The sequence below is a fragment of the Centropristis striata genome, chromosome 13 (assembly GCF_030273125.1).
Source record: "Centropristis striata isolate RG_2023a ecotype Rhode Island chromosome 13, C.striata_1.0, whole genome shotgun sequence".
NCBI lineage: Eukaryota > Metazoa > Chordata > Actinopteri > Perciformes > Serranidae > Centropristis > Centropristis striata.
The window spans coordinates 15247699-15268472 of record NC_081529.1 but is presented as its reverse complement, the minus strand read 5'-3'; the positions used below and the strand labels follow the sequence as shown (position 1 = coordinate 15268472).

The 20774-nt window shown below is 40.5% G+C and overlaps 1 protein-coding gene across 1 annotated transcript; it reads right to left on the bottom strand.

The window, feature by feature from the left end:
* Window positions 1–16409: 16409 nt before the first annotated feature.
* Window positions 16410–17145, bottom strand: LOC131983363 (ataxin-8-like). Its single transcript, XM_059348086.1, has 3 exons — window positions 17142–17145; window positions 16795–17038; window positions 16410–16581 (listed from the first exon to the last, which is right to left on the bottom strand). Exons 1-3 carry the CDS (start codon window positions 17143–17145, stop codon window positions 16410–16412), a joined length of 420 nt encoding a protein of 139 aa, XP_059204069.1.
* Window positions 17146–20774: the final 3629 nt, after the last annotated feature.

Sequence of the window (20774 nt, the reverse complement as noted above, 5' to 3'; positions counted from 1 at the left end):
AGAAGAGATATTATCTTCTCCTGGTTAGATTAAGTATTAGTAAATGTGATTGGGTAATGAAGGCGGTCAGGCCTCAGTGACCACCATGCTTTGCAGCCACTGCTGGCTTGGCTGCATCTAGGCATAGAGTCTTGAGGGAATTTGTTTCGGGTCAGTGATGGCATAAGAGCTCAATACAGCATTGCAGAGTCAGGCTGGGGCCTTTCCTCTGTCTGCCTCACTGACTGGCTGCGCTGGCTGGAGGCACAACAGTAGTGGCATACTGATGCTGATGATGATGACAGTATAAATATTGATGATGTAGATGGCAAGAAACAGATAGTGCATGAGAGCAGTAAACATGAAATTATTACCCTGATGACCAAAGTGTGATGCCTAACAGTTTTTTTTTTTATCTCTGTGTTGTTGTTTTTTTCCTTGTGATTCAATCCTGACACAGACAGGTTTGGTTTCCACAGCGCTCTGAGAGATCACGATGAGACGCCTAGAGAGAAGCGTGGGCGCACTGTCGCACAAGATGACACGTAATCAAACGTCCTTTTTGGATCTGGTTGGAGGTTGTTGTATTTTTAGGGGCAGGGATGGAAGAGGGGGTGGGTGCTGATGTCACGGTGAGATGGTGGCTCCAGAAGAGGGCGATGAGACATGCCAGCAGTGGTCCCCGGAGGCCGCTAACAGCCACAGAAGAGGTAGTTAGTGAAGCTAGGCGCCATCGCGGTGATAAATCACAGATTGGGCGGTATGGTTAGGACGATTACTCTGTGCGCCATCACGTGAACCCGTACATGCCTTCACTGTTTGTTTTCCCTGGACTCTCTGTGGTGTATGTAGAGTGTTGACTCAGTTGTACTAGTTTATTTATATTTTTTGCCCCTCTTGCACTTTTCTCCTGTGGTAGCTTTAGATCGGGTGGTGCAGCGGTGAGGTGTTCAGGTTCAAATTTCCCTGTGTGGACTAATCAAACAATGGCTGTTAGTTTGTATGATGTGGTGTACTATTTGCATTACCTGAAGCCCAAGTGAGTCCTTATATGATGTTTGATTAAAATGGAGAAAGTTGGAAAGCTTATTTGGAGCATTCAGAGCCAGTTGTTCTGTCAGCTGTGCGCCTGTGGTGACCTACGTCTAATAATACATCAAACTGACCTGCAGATGACAGTTGTTTTGTCAGTTATCAGTCATTGTTTCCCTCAGAAATGTTGCCATTTGGAAGTTTAGTGAGTTAAAAGCAGATCCGACCCAGGAACTTTCCCGTCACACTGCAGGGTTTACTGAACTGACGCCCCGCTTTGGGAGCTGCAGAGCAGGGCCGCGGACGCCCCGAGCCCCCGCCGACGTGACGGAGACACGCAAGATGGTGAGTGGTTACTATGGCAGGTTACTATGGCAACCTCAGGTCTCTGTGAGAGCTTCCATTTCGCACAGCGTGGGAGAGAGGGAGAGAGGGAGAGAGAGAGAGAGAGAAGGGTGGAGAGAAGAACCTGCAGAGAGGAGAAAGGTGGAGAAATCAGCAGAGGAGGTGAGGTGTGGAAATAAACAAGCCTTAAGTGTAGGGAAGGAAAGGGGGCGAAGAGGGGAGCAGATGCGAAGGAGAAACGAGAGAAGGTGGGGTTTGTAATCGGAAAGGAGTGAAAAGGAGAAAAAGTGATGGAGAGTTGTGAGTGATGGGGTGAGACTGAGGTGTGAGAGGAGCAGATTGAAGGGCAGGGAAGACGATCACGTGGCCCGTTAGACCAGATCTGCACCGCAGCCACACATCGCTCTGCTGCTGCACAGTGTCTTCATCTCTCCTCTTCTCTCCACTTCTTTTCTCTTCTCCCTCACCTCTCTGATTTAGTTGGCGCGGCGCTTGGCTGTGAGAGACATTGTGTCAGTCTTGGTGACTGGTCTCCATGGAGACGTCCATCAGTCAGTCCGTGTCAGTGTTTCGTGGGCAAAGCCTTATCGTGTTTGTCAGTGTGAGTGTTTATCTGTCTGTGTATTAGTCAGTGTGTCACTCATAGGGAAGGCTGGGGCGAGGCCTGAATGGATGGGGGCCAGCAGAGTGTTGCTTATCACGCATGCATGCAAACACCGTTTTGTTTTTGTTTGTTTGTGAAAAAAACCTCAGCCATTTTTACACAAAATTGTAAGGGGCCACGTGGTGTCACAGAGCTGGAGATGCACAGATAGATGGACGCGTAATTAAAGCTTGTCCACTTCATGCTCCACATGTTGCACCACACTGTCTCAATGTTTATTCCTCTTTTATTCACCTCTGAAATCCTAATTAAACACTGAGCTCTGCCCCAGTGTAAGATCTGCTGCTGCAGAGTGCTGCTGAGGCTGCACAACTCCTTTTTCATCTGCATATCTTTAATGTAGTTTTGTCCATTAAGTGCAATATGCCATAACATTCAGCAACATGACACTGTCACAACATTATGTTACTGATTCTTTACAATACCAGGGCACTTTTTGCTACATTTCTTATTATTTTCTCAAACTGCAGTCTTTGCACTGCCTCTGTTCTACACTAAAGATACAGTGTATCGTGATACACTGGTGCTGTCTACACTTTTGCAAGTGTTTGTTAGCTGAATTGTTGCCATATTTGTATTTGATATATAATAGTTTCTTCCTGTTTGCTTATTTCACAGTATGGCTCATGTGCCCCATCATCTACCTGTTTATTTTTTAAATACCAATTGTTGGTGTTTATTCTAATGTCTTAATCTAAAATAAGCAGTGTGAGAGGAAGCCACAGCTCCTTTAGTGCAGCCCTATATAGATGACCTTGACCTTGACCTTGAGTAATACACTAATTCTGGTAATGCCATTACTCATTCTGGTCCCAAACAAGTGTGTGTATACAGTAGCAGTGCTCAGGTGGAGCAGTGAGGTGGAGTGTGTGTTCATAAAGGAAGTGAGAGAGACTTGATTTTGTGTTAACTTTAAAAACTCCAAAGTGTTGCTGCTGCACAGCGTTGTAGAAACTAAGCATGTTCCCCACTCCAATTAGAGGATCAGTGAGCTGTGTCGTGGTATATGGATGTGCGGCACGGCAGCCTCCGACTGTTAAATTTATACTTAATAATAAGAGGGCACACTGTGGGCCTCTGCACCACCTAAATGGTGCTAACTATAAACCCCTCAGCAGTGCATTACAGACAAACAGATGAACATCAAGGCAGAAGGTGACTCTTTTAAAGAATCGGAATCTTTAAACGTTCCTCCAGAGAGCCTCAAAAAGTCTAAAATGGTGCTGAATATTAAATCAAGCACACTACAAACAATGTGTTTTAGTCAAATATTTGTATATTGGAGGATTGTGTAGGAGTGTTTGTAATTGCTGTAATTACCCAAAGCCAGGCTTCAAAACATTTTCCATGCATTACTTTACATTGATTTCAGTATGATGTAAAAAGATTTCCCTGATGTACAGAAAGTAATTCATCCCAGTGAATATATCATTTTTATGTTTGTGAATGCCACCTTATTGTTTTATGCTAATGCAGTTTTAAGTGTAGACTCCTTTTGGAGTGTATATCACTAGCTTGATGATGCTTTCACGTGTTGATGAGACTCTCCAAAATGTGAGAACCGTTATTTTGCTGCCAAACAGCTCACAAGCAACAGTATTCTGTCAGAAAATCTAACTGAGAAGAACCAAATATATATTCAGTTAAAAGCAGAATGTGAACCTGACAGCCAACTATTGTTATGCTGCTGTTATACTTCAGTATTATCATAAGCAATTGTAGAACAATCACTTTAATGCATCAATAATCTAAGAAGTGTCAGTGAAAGAAAAACACTTCTCCGGTTTTATCCAAATGAAAATATTTTTTTCTGTCTCAACAAATGCATCCTGTTGTGTTGCCAGAAAATCAAATGGAAACATGTGGAAAAATCAATGGATTATTTCAGAAAATGGCTCTTAAAATGAGAATGAGGATCCCGCAAGTTAATTTAATTGATGACGGATTTGTGTTTGCAAGCGAACCCCGAATAATTTTTTTCTTTATCTCGGAAGCTGAATGTAATCTGGGAGGTGGAAGTGAAACACATTTTTCTACACGTAGACTAAAACACAAAGTCCTGTAGCCAATACTCTCAGACATGTACGTTTTTATCATGAGATACACACACTACATGCAGCAAAGGCTGACCCCATCACAGAAATTTCACCAAACACACACACAATCACATGGAGTCAGAGTTGACACGCCACAGTTTGACCACGCACACACACAAGCTTTTTCCTGAAAAAAAAAAAAAAGGCAAGCGAGGGCAGCATGAAACACAGAAATGCTGAACCAAGTCCTCCTCTCCAAAACAGCTGGGAGCAACAAACGCTCAGCTCAGAAACACTGGGAAAAGGTTTTAGAGCAACCCAAAAATTGTGCAGTTTACATTACTCTGTAAATGGCTGAGAGACATTTTGATTAGCTGCTGGCTTTGGCTTCCCCCTCAGCGCACAGGAATTGAGTGTATCAACACACTTAACAACCTTAAATACGGATTAATTGTTCACAAAATCGGCGTCCCGGCCACGCACCGCCAAAGAACGGACAGTAATAACTGGATTTTATTTGAAGTTGAGAGCTGGTGTAGTGAATGTGAAGATGTTAACATTAAAAAGACTTTTATCCCAGCATGTAATGGCAAGTGGTATAGAGCCCCCAGTTAGGGATTTGAACATGTGGGGTAGGTAATGTAATGTCTGTTAATGGGAGTGCTTTAGCAGGGTGATGAACACAGTGACTTTTAATCTGCAGCTCTTGGCCCCCTCTGAAGGGGAGGTGGTCCCTGCTCCTTGCTCCTGTAGGAGCAATTCTGAATAGATCAGGGCTTCTCTCTGCATCCTGCATCCTAATGAGAGCAATGGCGCGTCTTTGGACATTTTGAGTGGGAGGACGAGGTAGGAGACGGATACAGTGCAGAGGGGGCTGCAGTATATCCTATTTGACAAGGATGAGTGGTGATTAAAATGTGGAACGCTGAACGCTCTGGTTTAAGAAACCTCATCAGGCTGTTGTGCTGTTTTCTAAAAATAAGCGCTTATTGTAATATTGCTCCAATAACCAAACTGAGCGGTTTGTTGGAGCAAAAACACACACAAAATGCGTGAGAGTGTAACAGCGTCTGAGGCTGCATGTCCTGTCATGAGATGACATTAAGAAGCTTAATAAGTAAACAGGGAGGAAACGAGGAGGAGTTTCTGTCTAATTAATAGTTTATCACACAATCATAAGCTCAATTGACCTTCTGTACGTTCAGTTGAGGAGTACAAAATGAGAAATTAGTTCAACTGGTAACAAGGCATTATAAGACATCAAAAGCACATTTACATTATGGATATCTTATATTTATTACAACAGGAACATGACATAATGAAACCAATGTTGCTGTGTTCAATGTGGAATTATACTGGAAGTCAATGTCAGTCTCCTGAAATGTGTCATAATGATAAGGAAATATTGAGTAATCTTAATCTTAATCCTATCTCTATCTAATCATATTATAAAACAATTAAATAGCGGTATTTAGAAGAAGTCAATGTGACTTTGAGAGTATATTGCTTGTATAATGACACATTTTCGTTCAAAACTAAATGTCAATAAAGGTATATGATCAAAAGTAGATGAGAAGAAAAGCTGCCAATGTTGCTAGGAAATTCTAGCAGGACACTATACAACCATTAATGAACCTTAATGCTGAGAGTGCACACATTTTTTGTACATATATATATATATATATATATATATATATATGTATGTATATATATATATATATATATATATATATATATATATATATATATATATATATATATATATGTGTGTATATATATATGTGTGTATATATATATATATGTGTATATATATATATATGTGTATATATATATATATATATATATGTGTATATATATATATATATATATATATATATATATATGTGTATTGTAGAAATGTTCAATCTGCATGTAGATCCACACGATAAACACAGTGATAGACATTTGGCACGTTTTCATTAAAACAAGTCAATTTATTCAGAAGGACTAAACTGAAATGTTCACTTACAAAATGTTAAAGATTTCCTGGATCTGCATCAAAACCCAAAGAGCAAATGGCCAAGTGATTACTTGTTCTTGGCTATTTGCTCTTTCAACAGAATCTAATTTGAATAGTTTCAAATTCATCCTCTGAACAAACAGACAAATAAACAGACCTGCGAAAATAAAAAGGGAAAGATCTACAGTTTACAGATTCTGGATTCATTTATTTATCTCATGCTTTTTGTCCACAGCCTGAAATAAAGTACCGTTTTAATTTATATACATCTGTGTCAGAAAATGAGCAACTGTCCGTTTAGACAAGTATCCCAAATACAGTAACAGACTGTTGCGTGTGAAGGGGTTAAATTAGAATACAATAACATTATCTAACAAGTTGAAAAGGGATTTGCTTGTTACATTAAAGTGTTCAGTATACTTCAGAGTGATTCATAAGATTACACATCTGTGTACAGAACTCTGCAGCTCACAGTGAAACGTATCTGAGGATGCAGATAAGTGTGGTGTCATGTTTGTCAGTGTAACATTATGTCCTTACATCTCTCCTTCACTGTGCTCCAGGTCTTTAAACTGTAGGCGTATTTCATCAAGAAGGGAACTCGAAGACTTCCGCCGAGGCCCTGCCCTGTCAGCCCAGTCACCAGAAAAAAAAGTTGGCATTGTTCGTTTCTGCAAGCAACAGACACATTCAACTGCAGCGTTTTTATTGTCAGTATGTTGTTGAAAGCAGCATAGGTCTGCTGGTGGGTGGGCAGGACCAAGAAACTCAGGACTTTGAACTGGAAGACTGGTGTTTGTGACCTGATGTTGGAAGTTTTGTCTATAATTAGTGTTTTTTGAGCCTAACACTGTTGTTTTTACCTAACTTTAAAAATGTGATTTTGGTGCCAAAACTTGAAGTGTTTCAAGGTGTTTAAAACAGCAATTGTCACAGTTGTATAACATGCTGTGGTCGTCACGTGTCTGCAGCGTGTTTAGAGCAGCGGCCCTTACGCACACTTTAAAAATGTTTGTAGAAATTACAGTAAAACTGTCAAATTGCATCAGAAATAGGGTGTAAAATTTAAAATGTGATATCACCGTAGTAGACGCCTTTAATTACTGTAAATCAAGGAATAGTACAAAACTTTTAAACTTTAGAAAACCCACAGCTTTTTTCATGTAAAATTAGAGGAGAAATACCATAATGTCAGAAGGACACAATTACACTAAAAATAAAGGGACTACTCAGTCTAAATTACAGTTTTTGCTGATATTTCCATTTAAATTTACAGTAGAAGACCCACTGCTGTTTACGGTGAAGTTCTGGCAACCCACGCTGCCGGTATTTTATCATACTTTTTTTTTTTTTTTTACAGTGTATCAGAAATAGGGCGGTTGCAGCAGTTCATAAATGTTTATATTCGACATATTTGTGGTTAAAAATTGCAGAGATTCAACATTATCTTGGTGGTCTGCAGAAATGCACAATGCCCCCATTTATTCTGGGATTGTACATTTATGAAAAAATAATTTGTGTCCCATGATTTGAATCCGCTCCATAACTTATAGGCTTCTTCCTTGGCCCATGCTACACCTTTCTACCGAATTTCAGAAAAATTAAACCAATAGTTTTAATGTAATCATGCAGACAAACAGACAAACCGAACCAAAAACATTATAATAATAATAATGACCCATACATGAAACCAAATCCATCACATCCTATCCTGCTCCTATTCCCCAGTTTGTCCCATTAATGTGGCAGACACTTCATGATATCTGTTATCAGATAAAGTGTTAAGAGATAGTCAGACTGAAATATTTCTCATCATAAACCTATGCTTGTGGGGAAATCACTGCATCCAATAAGAAAAGAAAAAAATCAATATTAAGTACAATAGTTGTGTTTTCACTTGAATATGATGGCGTGCTGGCATTACACACCCCTGTCCTTAAATCCCTGTCGAGGGGGGGAGTTATCGACTGGCATCATTGATTCACCTGTACTAACATCTAACGTCTAAATATTCCAATAACCTGGGGGGCTCCTTCCCCTGGGAGCCAGACATGAATCAGGTATAACTGAGGCAACACAAAGGACGTTAGTACGCTATTAGTCACACTGCTTGCAGTGTGTGTCTGTGTATCTGTGTGTGAGTGTGTGTGTGCGCGTGGGCAAGTGACATCAGGACTTCATTCACCAGCAAGGCCAGTGCTCGTCCAGCTTTCTTTCAGTGCCATGGGGTGGGAGGGTAAACACAGCGGAGGAGGCTGGCAGAGGAGACAGAGGGGAGGAAGTGTGGGGCTTCCTCTCTCCCATCCAGCACAATACCACAAAGCGGCGTCCCCCTCCTCCCCCACGCCCCCGCCATTTAAAAACCATTCACAAGCACCTTCTGTCATAGCCCCGCACCCTCACCCTCATCCCCCCGGCCGCCACGATCATTAAAAAGAGAAAAACCCCTGCGTGACTTTGCTACTTCTGCAGAATAAAACTGCTTCTTTTCTCTTTTTTTTGTTTTCCATTAAATCAGGGCTTCTGTGTCCTGATGCAGAATTTCCCTTTTCATTTTTAAAAAGCCCCCTGGTCTTTCATCCCAAAGTCAATTTTGCCTGGCGGTTAGTCAAATGCTTTAAATGTTTATAAGTGCCTGTGAAGAGTGTAAGCTTTAAGTGTGATAGACTACCCTGGGACCAGGACGGGGCTGAGTGTGAAGGAAAAATGAGGCTAGATGAGCAGACTGGGCTAAAAATTAATGGCAGACTGTGGAAGGTCTGGATGGGATTATAATAGGCTGATTATGGTGAAACTGTCTCTATGGCTGGATTATTATCTGACATGACTACAGAAGGATGCTGGAACAAATGAAACATGTTTCATTATATAAATGATTCAATATTTTTAGCCTAGGTGGCACAGTGTATATTTAGTTTGGCCTCTGTATGCTTTTCACTGCAGGTTGAGTGAGGAGCGCCTGCCAGATGAAAATTTAGTGGTTGTTTTATGTTAACTAGCAGACACTGGGGGTATCATATTAGCGCTGATTTATCATATCCTAGATTTGTCTGCTTCTTATGAGCTGTGCAGCACGGAGATCACACTTGTGATAGTGCAGCTCAGCCTCTGCCCGGGAAGGCCTGGAGAAATTAACATCTGAGGAAGTGAAAGACCGCACTGTAGCCTCTTACTTGATTGTATTGTGGTCCGTCATATTCCCTTCTAATAAGAAGCAGTGAGATGAGACAGATTCGGTTTGGTGCTTTGTGTTCAAATGCAGTTCACTGGAGGGGCCGGCCTCTTTCGAAATCTGAAACACTTTAAGAAATTATGATTGAGCCGCTGTGGTATTTAGAGGACATTTGTCTGCTGGTCAAATGATGAGAAATTTGAAAATGTCCATGTCGGCCTGGTCGACTGTTGGCTGTTGGATGCTAACGCTTTAGCATTGACTGTATTTAAAGAGAGATTCAACTTTACTTTGATGAAACATGAGAAGACATTTCAGTGTTAATTCCCAAATGTTATAGCTCATCAATTTTTACAGAGCTTTAAGGTGACAGCTCTTGACACAAGAAATAAATAAATGAAAAGTCAAATTCCTAACCAACAAAACGCACCGTTGCTCAGTAACTGCTGCAGTCTAACTTGTTCTGGTGTGACCAGTAGCTTATGGTGACTGATGTTAGCTAACTTTATATAAATATTACTGTGTAACACACATAACTGAGCCAGTTCACATTAACATTTGAACTAAATGCTAACACGTTTTCCCATGCTTGTGTACATTATTTGTCCATTTCTTCCTATTTCAGTATCAGTTTATTGCAGAAGTCAGATTAATGTATGTGTACACATGCTTTGCCAGTAAATGTTGATGTATAGAAAAAGTTTAATTCATTGTTTTGGTTTCCTGACCTCCAACTTTACTGCTGCAATTCAGTCTCAAAGCTCTCATAGAATTGTTTTTTTCTTCTTCTTTTTTTTGGCTGCAGCAGTTTTCAGTAGGAGAGACCCACTGTACCCCATCTGCTCAACACCAAACAGCAGACAGACACAGTTAGACACTAGCTGGTGAGCACAGTGAAGCTTTTAACAGCTACAGAGCAAGATGTTTTCTTGTTATGCACATCTACATTTTATACAATATGTCCCAGAAATAATTATGACAAGTGATATTATTGTTATTTTAAGACGATTTTAAACCACTGATTAAGTGATGATATAATAGCATAATAATACAAGTCAACTCTTTTAAAGAAGAATTAACTTTTAGTCTGAGCCCCGCCCTCACAGAAACTCCAACACAGAGCACAAGAGAGGACAGAAGCAGTGCAACCAGAAACGACAACAAAAAGCTCACGTCTTATAGTGGACAGGACAGTGTTGTTCTTATGGCATCACATGTTGGTAAGATTCTTATGTAAGCAAAGAAATATAAACACAATACGGGCGTTACTGTACAATATATGGACATGACCTCAATAATTGAGTTGATATTCTAAATATTGTGACAGGCCTGCTAACAATGCTTCACATATACTGGATGTAAGTTCACCAAATGTTTGCAGCTTGTTCCCACTGCCCCCAAAATAATGAAAAAGGAATAATTCCTAAATGAATTATGATTTATTTCCATTTTTTAAATTAAAGATATGACCTTTCTATCAATCACATTATGGATAAAACCAGCCTGGCCAGCGACACAATGAGCTGACCATTATGATATGCACCCAAAAATGTGTCTTTGTCCTAAAAATGGCATTCAAAAGGAGCCTCTCCACAAAGAAAGGAGAGGGGATGATCCTCTGTTCGACACAAGGAATTCACTTTTCCCCCGAGACTTCGCCCCCTAGCGATGCCTCGAGGTGCCAAGACTGTGTCAGTTTGTGAGGAGACATCCTCTCGTCGCTGTTGGCATTCATACTGAAGTGGGAAACAGAAGGGTTGGAGGGACCCGGGCAGGAGGTGGATCTGGGTTCTTACTCCTGCCCTCTTCATCACCCCCGCCGCACCAACTTGCTGCCAGTCGTAACCAATTAGACCACAAGCATTGTTCCTATTTACAGACATCTTGTGTGCTGCAAATTCTGCTTCTGAATCGTTTTTTATTGGTATGTGTTTTGTGGGCTGTTAAGGCCAATATTGATGCTGTTTAGATCGAAGGAGCCAATTTCCCTCAGATTTTTATTTTTCTCAGGGTGGTAAAGCCTCAGAAACAGCAGTTACTGTAGAACATGGGGCACTTAAAGTCTGCGCCGAAACACAAGATGATAACAAAAATCCAACTGCTTTCTGTCATTGAATTCAGCCCAGATTAAGAGCTTCAGATGTCGTCCTCGATCAATATTGATATTGTCCATCGTATCAGACATGGATCAACGCCAGCTGAATTTTAATAAAAGTTAAATTGATTAAATTGAATCAGTAAATTTATTGAACCAGCAGCTGACGGGAAACATATCGTCCCAGATATACCCCGAGTATCAGCAGCTGTGGTACAGTATCTGCTGTTTGGGATAAAAATCTGTCTTCAGTTATCATTTTAAATGACTACCTTGTCTCAGAAATTGGGGTGTGTGAGAGCAGATTTTCTACTGTCTTAAAGCCTCACAGGCACAACCCTGATTGCCGAGATGTCACTGCGATCAGGAAAGGTCATGGCTCTATTCCCACCGCACACAATCGACATGATGAGCTTTTCTATTTTTTTTTCTCGTTGGCTGCATGAGCTGCCATCTTGGTGTGTGCAGAGTCATTATTAATGTGCCTCCACGCTGATGTGCAGACAGGACACTGGAGAGAAGGATGGTACTCCTGTCTGTTCGACTCGCCGCTTGTTCGACTGTCAGCACATCGCTCTGGTTATCTCTCCGCCTGTCTCTCACTCTTTGTAACCATTAGAGATGTTACCATCTAACCATCTGCTGCACAGTCACATTCATAGGCAGAATACTCAGCTGATGGTCCAACATGTCCTCGTACGGTACCTTAATGACAGAATAGGTTGTTTGCCAATGACTGCAGAAATTACATATATGACCTTTGTATTTAATTAAATGAAATGGCTGCAGATGGTTAATGTTGTGAAACAGAACTACCTTGTTAGGTCCAGGCAACAAAATAATCTAAAATAGTCTAATAATAATAATAATTAATAATAATCTAATTATTATAGTTCAGTTACATATGTAAGTCAAGTCCCTTGACATGTTGTCAGTTATATATGTTACTTAATTTACATGCTGAAGCTGAAATACGTCAACCTTGACTTTTGGTTTCACACAGGACACAAACAGCCGTCTCCTGGGTAAGAATCCTGTGTGTTTCACCCATTTATCCAACCTGTCCTCTTCCTATGTGGACTTTTGATCTTTATATTTGAAAAAATAAGGGTTGAGCTAGAATGGATGGTCCAGAGGAAAGCAGGAAAAGCACAGGTGGCTCAGTATCAGTAAGCTAATCCAGTGAGCCAGCATGCACAATACTCGTGGAATGAAGCCACCACTAAGGTTATTAAATAAACCTATGACGTGTCAAAATGTCTGCTGTGAAAAAGGTCTTTTCTAATAGAACCCCATGTTAAAATGCCCAACTTTATAACAATAATAAAGATATTTACAGTCTGGCTCAAAATATAGTCTCTATTGCTAATTTTCCCTTTTGTGATGCTGTATAGGGCGTGGATTTTTTTATTGTATGAAAACACTCACCTGTTTAAATCAAAATCAGGCTTAAAGTTATAGTTCAATGGCAGTGTACACTAGTGCAGCAGCCCAAGGCCCAATTAATGAATGTCTTACTACGAAATTTTCTTGTATCATGTGCAATGATAAAGCCTTCTATTCTATTGTAGTCAACTGACAGGCAGGTGTCCTCACAGGTGGTGAGTTTCAGCAAACAGACTTCATAATATGCCTAACCATCTACTTTTTCTCTAACCTGAAGGAACTATTTTCATGCCTAAACTTCACAAGTTGTTTAAAATGGCAACCATTATGTTTAGATTTGAGGATGTGTTGACCAGCAGTAGTGGAACTAATTTTAGAAACGCTCCTGTGGAACAAACAATCCATGGTGCCGTATGGGTTAGAGGACTGTCATAATAACTATGGCTGCTAGAGTTTAACACTAAAGGTAAATATGGGTTGTAATAATCTGTTTTGTTTTGGTGAGGACAGTCCAGATGATCACTTGTTTCTCTCAGAGAAAGTAGTAAAATGCATTTCTTATTCTGCTGCTTTTTCCCGACCCTCCCTCTTACATTATGGTCACAGGTAGAGATGAGAGATGAGGGTAAAATTATCCAAACTCAATTACCCAACCTTTAGAGGCTGACATAAATCTTTATGAAATAAAATTCACAGGATACATCGCTGCAGCTCAGATCAAAAACATGAAGATAGGGGTCTTTTAACCTCTTCAACCCTATGGAGCCTTTGGCAAGTGAAGCGTACCGGGCAAACGAGCATTGCTCAGAAGCACAAAACTAGATTTTAAATTCCTGTCAAGATCCCAAAGATATCAAACATGTCAGACTGAATTACAGTGAAGTACTGTGAGTGTAAAATGATGCACGGGGCACCTCGAATATTTCATTTGATGGAATCATACAGCTTTTAAAAAACTGTCTTGAATGTTAATATTTTATAGAATACAGAATATACTGTATATGTAATGCTGTCCAACAGTGTGGGAAAAATGTTTTATTCAACTTTGAAGCTCCTTTTGAAGCTCAGGGGAAAATTTAAGAGGAATATCGGGAACAGCCTGTGTCGACTATTAAAGGGGAGGGAGCATGAATTATATCTTCTCTATCATTATCTTTAAAGGACTATTCTAGTAGTGTTGCATGTTTTATCACATTAATTACCAACTTGTTATACTTTACATCCCGACTAACTATGATTCAAGCATGTTACTATTTTTGAAAATTTAATTAGCCACAAATCTATTAGTTTCCATTTATTTTAGTAGGAAAATTTAACTATGAGCTTGTTTGAGTTATGATACTGTATGTATTCCTTCACATGTATTTCTCTACTTCTCATTTTACTCACTTTGGCCTCGTTTTTAACTGCAGCATATAAGTCCTGCACATTTATGGACGCAGCACAATCAAGGCTAGAAGTAGGGAGAACTAAAACTGTCTTTTGTGCAGTATATCAGAGTTATAACGCCATAAATCACAAAAAAGATCAAGTGGAAGTTGAATTTATTTGATCATTTATTTTGCAAGAATCGTGGGGAAAATGGAATCTATATACACAACACTTTGTGTCCACAAGTGTTACCAATATTGCAATACATATTGAACTATTTACATTTTTACAAACTTTATTTCCAGCCTTTCTTCTCCTCGCCTCTCTGCTCTGTGTAAACGGCCTGCAGATCAATCCAAGTTTCAGTTAATTTTTTTTCATGTGACTTTTGGTCTTAGCCGAGCCAGAGCAGAATTTAATGTTTTTTTTTTTTTTTTAACAGAATCTGGTTAGTGCAGATAGTTTATTTTGGCATGTAGACATGTAGTCATGTAGAATAAAGTGACGTTGTTAAATATCAGTATTGTAAATCTTTTTTTCTGACAGAGGTGTTTGTCACAATTTTTTATTCTCAATCTTTTGAAAATATTTTTTTTTGTGGTATTTTTGCTTTATTGAAAGTGATAGATAGAAGGGGGGAGACAGAGGGGGTGGACATGCGGCAAAGGGACCTCAGGCCGGATTCGAACCCGGGTCCGCCGCAGGAAGGACTCAGCCTTAATGGTACGTGCTCTACCAGTGTGAGCCACCGGGACGCCCCTTTATTCTCAATCTTAGTTATGAAGTTGTTTTTTGTGGTTTTGGCTAGGATAAATCATGTATTTTTTTATTATTTTTATTATATTTATTGGCTTTTTCAGAAAAAAAAAACAGATAAATAAAAACTCTACATATGTGAGAAACAGACAATAAAAAATAAAAATAAAATAAAATTGTACCTTCACTGCTATTCTTATGCAGCTGGCATTTAGGAAACATTATATCATCTCCATGAATTCCAAGAGACTCCCATTCAAGAACAAAAAAAAAACTTGTTTTCTAAACTGCCCTCCAACACACTTTTAACTCAATAAAAATATTAATTGAATTACTTTTTTTACTCACCAGAATGTCAGTTTACTTACCTTTTATTTTACCACTGAATCATCCCTCAGGAGAGATCACCCTGACCTTTGCACCGGTGATTTGTGGCTGCTTGTCATTTGTGGCGACACACCGGACAAATTAAAGTGTATTCACCTTCACTGTAAATCAATGCGGACGGATCGCAGCATCATCGTCATCATCGTCAGAGATAAAACCAGTCCTGCGGCCTGCTGTAATGCAGCCTCATGCTTTTCGGAGTGTTGATGTCAGTCACACTCATGTTTGGTTCGTGCCGCTTGTATATGAGTGTGTATAGGGTGCTAATGAGGGAGGAGGAGGCGGAGGAGAGGGGTGGATGTGGAATTGGTGGGATACAGCTGGACGGAGTGGGAGACTGTGGTGAATAGGTAACCATGGTAACTCTGTTGGCTAAGATTTGAATGCAGAGAGAGAGAGGAAAGGGGGGGAAAGGAAGCTGCAGCGAGTTTGTGTGCAGTGGAAAGAGAATGAGGGGGGTTAGGGGTTAATATGCATCATTGTAGCAGGTTAATCTTTCATCAAACTGCGAGGTCAATGCAGCGTTTACCCCCGACACTGGACACTACAGTGCACCGCACGGGCGGGGGCGGGGGTTGGGGGTCCAGGAAATAAGTAGTAGTAGGGAGAAGGAGGTGTAAGGCAGCTTGGAAGAGGAGGAGGGGTTGAATGAGTTTGCAAAAGAGTTCGCCGAGAGAAAGAGTGTTCTTACTTTTATAGAAGGAGATGGGAGATAGGAAGAGGAAGTTATCAAGGGAGATGGGGAGCGGAAGACGAGAGAGAGGATAAGGAGGTAGAGTTACAGGTAGAGACTATTGTAACATGTGGATAGTGACAGCAGTGAGACAGAACACAATCAACCAGCCTCTAACCAGCTGTCAGCTCCAACTAGTCTCAGTCTCCTCTGTGGACTCTCGCTCACCACCTCACCCCAACATCTGAGCTACCATCTTAACCTCAGCCTCTGTTTTTTTTTTCCCTCCCTTGCACCTTTCGACTCTGCTCAGATGCTGTCTACCTGAAATAGCTCTGGCACTTAGTTCTCGCTGGCAAGAGAAAAAAAAGGTGGCTGGAAATTAAAATACATAAAAAGGTTAGAGTCGTTCCAAAAATAACACTTGAGTGCCTCTTTATCTGTCGGTGCCGCCACCACTGTGTGTCGGGATACAGATGAGGAGCAGTTGCAGGGCAGCACGAGCTGCCGGCCCTCAGGACTGTTGCACCGCTGCCTGCTGGTGCGGTTGCTCTTCTTGTAGCTGCTCTTGTTGCAGCTGCTCTTGTTTCTCTTGTTGCAGTTGCTCTTGTTGTTCTTGTTGCATCTGTTCTTGTTGTTCTTGTTGCAACTGCTCTTGTTGCAGTTGTCCTTGTTGCAGCTGCTTTTGTTGCAGTTGCTCTTGTTGCAGTTGATCTTGTTGCTCTTGTTGCAATTGCTCTTGTTGCAACTGCTCTTGTTGCAGTTGTTCTTTTTGCAGCTCCTCTTGTTGCTCTTGTTGCAGTTGCTTTTGTTGCAGTTGCTCTTGTTGCAGCTGCTCTTGTTGCAGTAATTCTTGTTGCAGTTGCTCTTGTTGCAGCTGCTCTTGTTGCTCTTGTTACAGCTGTTCTTGTTGCAGCTGCTCTTGTTGCATTTGCACTTGTTGCAGTTGCTGATGTTGCTCTTGTTGCAGTTCTTGTTGCAGTTGATCTTGTTGCTCTTGTTGCAATTGCTCTTGTTGCAATTGCTCTTGTTGCAATTGCTCTTGTTGCAACTGCTCTTGTTGCAGTTGCTCTTGTCGCAATTGCTCTTGTTGCAATTGCTCTTGTTGCAGTTGTTGCCTTTCCACTCCACTGGTGTCCTGTTCTGATCAGAGATGCTGCTGCCGATATGATTTATCATAGTGTCCTTGTGTGTTTTAATGTCATTGAACTACTGCATACGCATTATTGATCAATCTCGCCCTCACCCATCTAGCCCCACCTCTCCTCCCTCCCTCTCTCTCTCTGCATCTCCACCTGTTTCATATTCCTCCCTCTGTATTGTCTTTTGCCTCCATCTCTCCGTCGCTCTCTGTTTTCTATGTGTCTCTGTGTTGTCATTCCCCTCCCTCCATCTCTGTCTGTTTTATATTCATCTCTCTATTGAGCCTCCCTCTCTTCCTCCCCTTTCTCTCTCTCTCTGTCTCTCCCTCCCTCCCTCTCTCTCTCTCTCTCTCTCTCTCTCTCTCTCTCTCTCTCTCTCACACACACACACACTGAGCAAGAGATTATTAATATTAATGTGTCTCTTCTTCTCTCTCTTCCTATTTTCCCTCTTCCACTTTTTTTTATCTTTCTTTTACTACTGATCTCTTTTCTGCTCTTCCCACTATTTATACCTCTCTCTGGGTCTTTATCCCTCATCATCCCTTTCACTCAACCTTCCCTCCATCTGTCTCCATCTCCATCTCTTTCTTTTCCGTCTCTCTCTCTCTTTCCCCGGCCCGCTCTCTGCAGCTGTTCAGTATTCATCTATTACTGTAGTGTTGATAATTCCCTTCTCTGCCTGCAGCCATACAGTCATCTATCAGATTAATAATCCTTCTCCCCTTCTCATTCTCTGTCTTTCTCTCTTCCCCCCCGTCTCCTTTCTTACTGTGCCAAGTGAGGATTCTCAGCGTGTCAAATGAGTTTGCATGTCAAAGTCCCATCATTACAAGCATCATCATTAATAACCGTATCTAGATTGCTGGATGCCCTTATTAAGGTTATTCAGGTCTAAATAACCTGCAGAGGGGGAGAGCGGCCCTGTGCCTCTCCAGGCTGGTGAGCCTGACTTGAGCTGGCCATCTATTAGTGTTAATGTAGACTGCACCATTCGCTACCATTCTCCAGCCCCTAGAGCATGCAATGCTGTGCTCGTACAGCAGTGGAATTACCATTTTGGTCCCACCACCACCGCATCTATTCTACTGCAAAAAAGTGGCTTACTGCATAACGGATCTCTCATTGTTTTCAAGCTTTGGGAGTTTATTTAAAGTTGCTTAAAATAGCATGTCGACACATCGATTTATCATTGTTGTATGAATTGTTATACCTTGGTATAATTAGCGTTAACAAATGAGACCACTGCTGAGATGACTGGAAGCCTCTATCTCACATCAGGGTTATTAATGGTCCTCAATATCCAGACCACATGTCCCATAAACCCTGTTGCTTCCTGTCGCTTTTTCTTTTACTGATAAGAATTCCATTCTGTGTTGACTATTAAAGGGAGAAGGAGCATAACTTATATATATTTTCTGTCATAACATTTAAGGACTATACTAGCAGTTTTGTTTTATTACATTAACTACCAACTTTTTGTACTTTACTTCCCAACTAATTATTTTTTTAAGCATGTTTCTATTTAAGAAAATTTAATTTGCCAAGGATTCATTGGTTTTCATTTATTACAACAGAAAAAAAAATTAACTATTCACTCGTTGGCTTCTCCTGCACACTTATGGCAGTGGCGGGCGGTGCATTTCACACTTAGGCCTTCAGTGATGTCCAACTTAGTCAATAAATACCTTTCATTATGCCAGCATTTATAACACCAGGACTGGAGAGTAGTTAGAAAGACACTTAAGCACTACTAGGCATTGCATCACCTCAGTTGTGTACAAAATGGGCTATTATCTGGCGCATCAGCAATTAAAACATATCTGGTATGCTACTGTCAAAACTTAAAAATAAAAGGGTCTTTAAAATTATCTTTCCAAAAAGTGTTATTAAATGAGTCCACAAAGAATATGCAGGCTTTAACAAGATTGTACAATACATTGCAAAATCGCAGTTTAATATCAGAAAGACACTAACAAGACGGCCATACTTTGGCGACAGCGACACAATAAACAAGTCTCTTTGTGAAGAAACTTTTTCATGTGAAAAAGTGACGTATCATGACTTTCTGTGACCTGTTGCTTTGAGTACAACCACACAGCTGCGCCAATGCGCCAGATTATTTACATACCGTTAACAGTCCCGGGTGTGACTCTGTTGATCTGCATAGCACTGCCGTGGCTCAAACTAGTAAGTATCCATATCCAATCACAGGACGCGTAAATGTCACGTTCAACGTGAGGCCAGCTAAAGGGCCTTACTGACACAACTCGTGATCTGATTGGCTATCACAACTATCTATCAACTGTATTTGCCCGTTCACTTACAGTGCACAGACGCCCGCATTGTTGATTCTGAAGGCCCGGGCAGATTTTATACAGCCTTGTAACATAAGATAGCTGAATTCTGATTGGATAAAAACTCTAACCTAAAAACAACAGCACTGGAAGGAGCATAATATGACATGAAGAGAATATGAATACTAGAAATTTAGGGAAAGAAAATGAACCTTTATCATAATTATGATCATGATTTCTGGTTATGTTAGGCCAGCAGAGAAGGCCTTGCTGGCCCTGATGGCCCACCACTGACTTATGGACTATGCAGTATATCAGTTATAATGCAAATGAATAAAAAATGCAAGTTAAATTTCTTTGATAATTTTTTTTCCAAAACCGTGAAATGGAATCTATTCATACAACACAAGTGGTATCAATGTCAGAAATAAAAATGGCACCTTCACATGCTATACTAACTATTTACATTTCTACAACCTATTCTTTAGCCTCTCTTGTTACTTTACTCTATTCTCTGTGTGAACATCTTACAGTTTCAACCTTTTCATCATCTATCATTGCAAGAAACCATTCATTTGTACTGTAACAAACAACAACAGTGCATGCCTTTTATATGCCTTTCTTGCTGCTGGACTGCACTCACAATGCAGACCTTCACTATATCGTAAACAACTGGCAGGTTAAGGAGCACGGCAGGCAGAAACACAGCTATCAGTCTCGCAGCTTAACTAGCAGGGGAGACTCTGGGACGTGGCTGCATGCACGCATCATGCTTAACTCTCCTGGACAGGTGGACTGGGACTCAGTTGCCTGCCTGTCTGTTAATGGTTAATGTTTGGTAAACAAGGGTCGACTATCGGGCCTAAATTAGCATCCATATATCCTATAAAAATCCAGTACTTTTACTCTTTGTAAACAGAGAATTTTAGTTTTGATCATAGAAGTATTTGAGCTATAGGTTTCTTCTCCAGTGCTTTTCTTCCCCAAAGAGTTTTTGATTGATGCAGAAAATACGTTCTATGGTTCACATTAGTCCACATTTTGTTCTTCAGATTACAAAAAAAAACATCCACACACTAAAATCTGTGTTCAGTCAGAGACTTTTTTCAAGGCAAGAACAGGTAGTGAGTGAATGCAGCAGTACAAAAGGTTAAAAGAACATCACTTGATGAGCTTTAATGCAGAACACTTGTGTCAATCAGTTGAACTTGTGTGGCTAAACATCAAGGGAATTGTAGTCCTGGGTACGATAGACTACAGGTTAAAGAAACTGTCTATAGAGACACTTCTGAATGAAATACTTCAGAATGAAAGCTCACTAGTTAAAAAGATTCACAGATATAAGTCTGCAGATGTTTTTTTTTATTGAATTGGATTATATATCTCCAGCACCTCAGCTATAGAAGACTCCATGCTCTGATATGGTTTAAAAACCTTTGA

Bases quoted from the DNA above. Each gene is read 5' to 3' on its own strand.
- LOC131983363 (XM_059348086.1), bottom strand. The intron at 16,582-16,794 runs GTAACAAGAGCA...GCAACTGCAACA, and splicing joins CAGCTGCAACAAGAACAGCT to AAAGCAGCTGCAACAAGGAC.